Here is a 2,553-nt window from a genome sequence, read left to right as displayed (position 1 = left end):
TTCCAGAGAATTAAATTTGTTTGTCACTGTTTTTGTTTGTGTGTATTTTTTTTTCTTTTTTTTTTTTTGGTCTCAATTGGAGATTCATTTAGGGCTCCAAAAGCAAATATTTCAGCTTTTTCTATCACGTTAAGTACAACTGAGAGATATTTCTAACTGGCCTGTTTAGGGTCCCAGAATCAGCTTATGCAACTGATTACAGAAAAGAGTGAAGCACTTTGCAATGAATAATCACCATCCCATTTCCAGGAGTTTGTCCCCTTTCTCCCCTTCACAGGTTACACAGTTTACGGCCAGTGGGAATCAGACCATGGTCACTGACTTTCTCTTCTCTATGTTCCTGAATCTGCATGAAAGTGGTCTTTTATTCTTTATTCCATTGCTTCTCATCTACGGATTTATCATAACTGGGAACCTAGTGATATTCATAGTCATCCAGGTGGACACGGCCCTGCACACCCCCATGTATTTCTTCATCAGTGTCCTCTCCTTCCTGGAGATCTGGTATACCACAACCACCATCCCCAAGATGCTATGCAGCCTGGTCAGTGAGCAGAAGACCATTTCTCTGGCTGGCTGCCTCATGCAGATGTACTTCTTCCACTCGCTTGGTATCACAGAAGGCTGTGTCCTGACAGCGATGGCCATTGACAGGTACATAGCTATCTGCAATCCTCTCCATTACCCAACTATCATGACTTCCAATCTTTGCATCCAGCTGACAGTTGGCTCCTGCCTCTGTGGCTTCCTCCTCGTACTCCCCGAGATTGCGTGGATTGCCTCCCTGCCTTTCTGTGGCTCCAATGAGATCCATCAGATCTTCTGTGACTTCACGCCTGTACTGAACTTGGCCTGCACGGATACATCCTTGGTGGTCATTGTGGATGCTATACATGCGGTGGAGATCCTGTCCTCCTTCCTGGTCATCGCCCTATCGTACATCCGGATCATCATGGTGATTCTGCGGATACCCTCAGCCGAGGGCCGTCACAAGGCCTTTTCCACCTGTGCTGCCCACCTTGCAGTGTTCTTGCTGTTCTTTGGCAGTGTAGCTGTCATGTATTTGCGCTTCTCAGCCACCTACTCAGTGTTTTGGGACACAGTTATCGCTGTCACCTTTGTTATCCTGGCTCCCTTCCTCAACCCCATTATCTATAGCTTGAGAAACAAGGACATAAAAATTGCTATCCAGAGGCTTTTCTGCTGTCAGAAGAGAGGAGGAAGGATTGGGAGCTCGATCTAGATCCTAGAGAGTTTGAAAAACCTTCTGGAAGTTCAGCATTTCACATTCCATGACTTGTCTATGACTATGCTTTTTCTATTGCTACAGATACTTGTTCTATTATTATAAATAAAAATGAAAAACTGCTATGTCCAGTCATTGGTGGCCATTCCATAGCCTGTTTATGTCAATGCCCTACCATATGTATGTCAGCTGAAGCAGTATACTTGGTTTTCTGCTTTTATAGCACAGGTTACCGTCTTCCTAACACTCTCCCAGCTGGGCTTCTGCCTGCCCTTCTGTGGTTCCACATGCTGGTGAGGCTAGAGCACAGGATAGAGGAGACAATGAAGACATCCTAGTTCTGAAAATTGCTAGTGTTAACTTTCCTCCAGTCTTCTTTCAGTAAGAAATCCCTGCTGTTCATCATGCCATGGTAACAAATAATTTCCTGAGTCTAGAGAGGAACAATCTGAACTTTTAGCTGATTTAGTCTATAAACTCAATTCACTGGCCATGGACTGGTGATGTACACCATGTGTTATCGCATTTCAGGCCCAATGAAGTGATATAAAGTTAATAGCAATAATAGCACACTGTATTTCTCTAGCAATTTACGATATTAAAGTTTCATATATATAAATCCTCTGGAAATTCAAAATATTCTAGAGTAAGTAGGCCAGACATCAGCTTTATTTAAATGTTGGAAATAAAGCTCAGAGATGATGAATGGCTTGCTTTAGACCATGTAGATAGTTACTGACAGAAGAAGCCGCATAGCGACGGGTGAGAAGGGCAGAGACACAGAAAGGGAAAGCCCCCCACTCAGGTGAGGAAGCAGCTGAGAAGCTGGAAAGATATTGCAGCTGCAAAGCTCCCTCCCCCGAGGAGTGTAGAGTGTCAATCTCACACAGGGATCCCCAATCCAGAGCAACAGATAGGGGAAGAGGAGACCACATAGAATCTAGCAATGAAAATCAGTGGGGATTCAGTGTGCCAGGAGACCCAGACCACGCCCTCCCAGGGACCAGAACTCCTAGTGTTACAGCACCAGCCTGGGCAGTGCACAGTCCAGACTTCTACTGCTGGCAAGGCCACGCTATCATACGTGGGGTCTGCTTGCTACTCCTAGCAGTGAGTTTAAGGGGCCTCTCTTTTCTGAGAAAGCTTTGGCCAGAGACCCAAACAGTGACTAAACTGTGCACTGGGAGAAAGAGCTGGTCTGCCCACCTCAAGCGCACAGCCAGCTCCCATCCCTCCACCTGTTGGATCACTTAAGCCAACCTCGTCCTGTTGAGTTCAGCTGCACAAGGAGATTAGAGTGCAGTGCA

The 2,553-nt window shown here is 45.7% G+C and overlaps 1 protein-coding gene across 1 annotated transcript; it reads left to right on the top strand.

The window, feature by feature from the left end:
• Positions 1–286: 286 nt before the first annotated feature.
• LOC307093802 (olfactory receptor 6K6-like) lies at positions 287–1,243 on the top strand (the record flags this gene model as incomplete). Its single annotated transcript, XM_079762080.1, has 1 exon — positions 287–1,243. Exon 1 carries the CDS (start codon positions 311–313, stop codon positions 1,241–1,243), a length of 933 nt encoding a protein of 310 aa, XP_079618206.1. The 5' UTR covers positions 287–310.
• Positions 1,244–2,553: the final 1,310 nt, after the last annotated feature.

Source organism: Cnephaeus nilssonii (genome assembly GCF_951640355.1).
Source record: "Cnephaeus nilssonii genome assembly, chromosome: 21".
Classification (NCBI taxonomy): Eukaryota; Metazoa; Chordata; class Mammalia; order Chiroptera; family Vespertilionidae; genus Cnephaeus; species Cnephaeus nilssonii.
The sequence above is the reverse complement of the archived record's forward strand: the minus strand, read 5'-3'. Positions and strand labels throughout refer to the sequence as shown.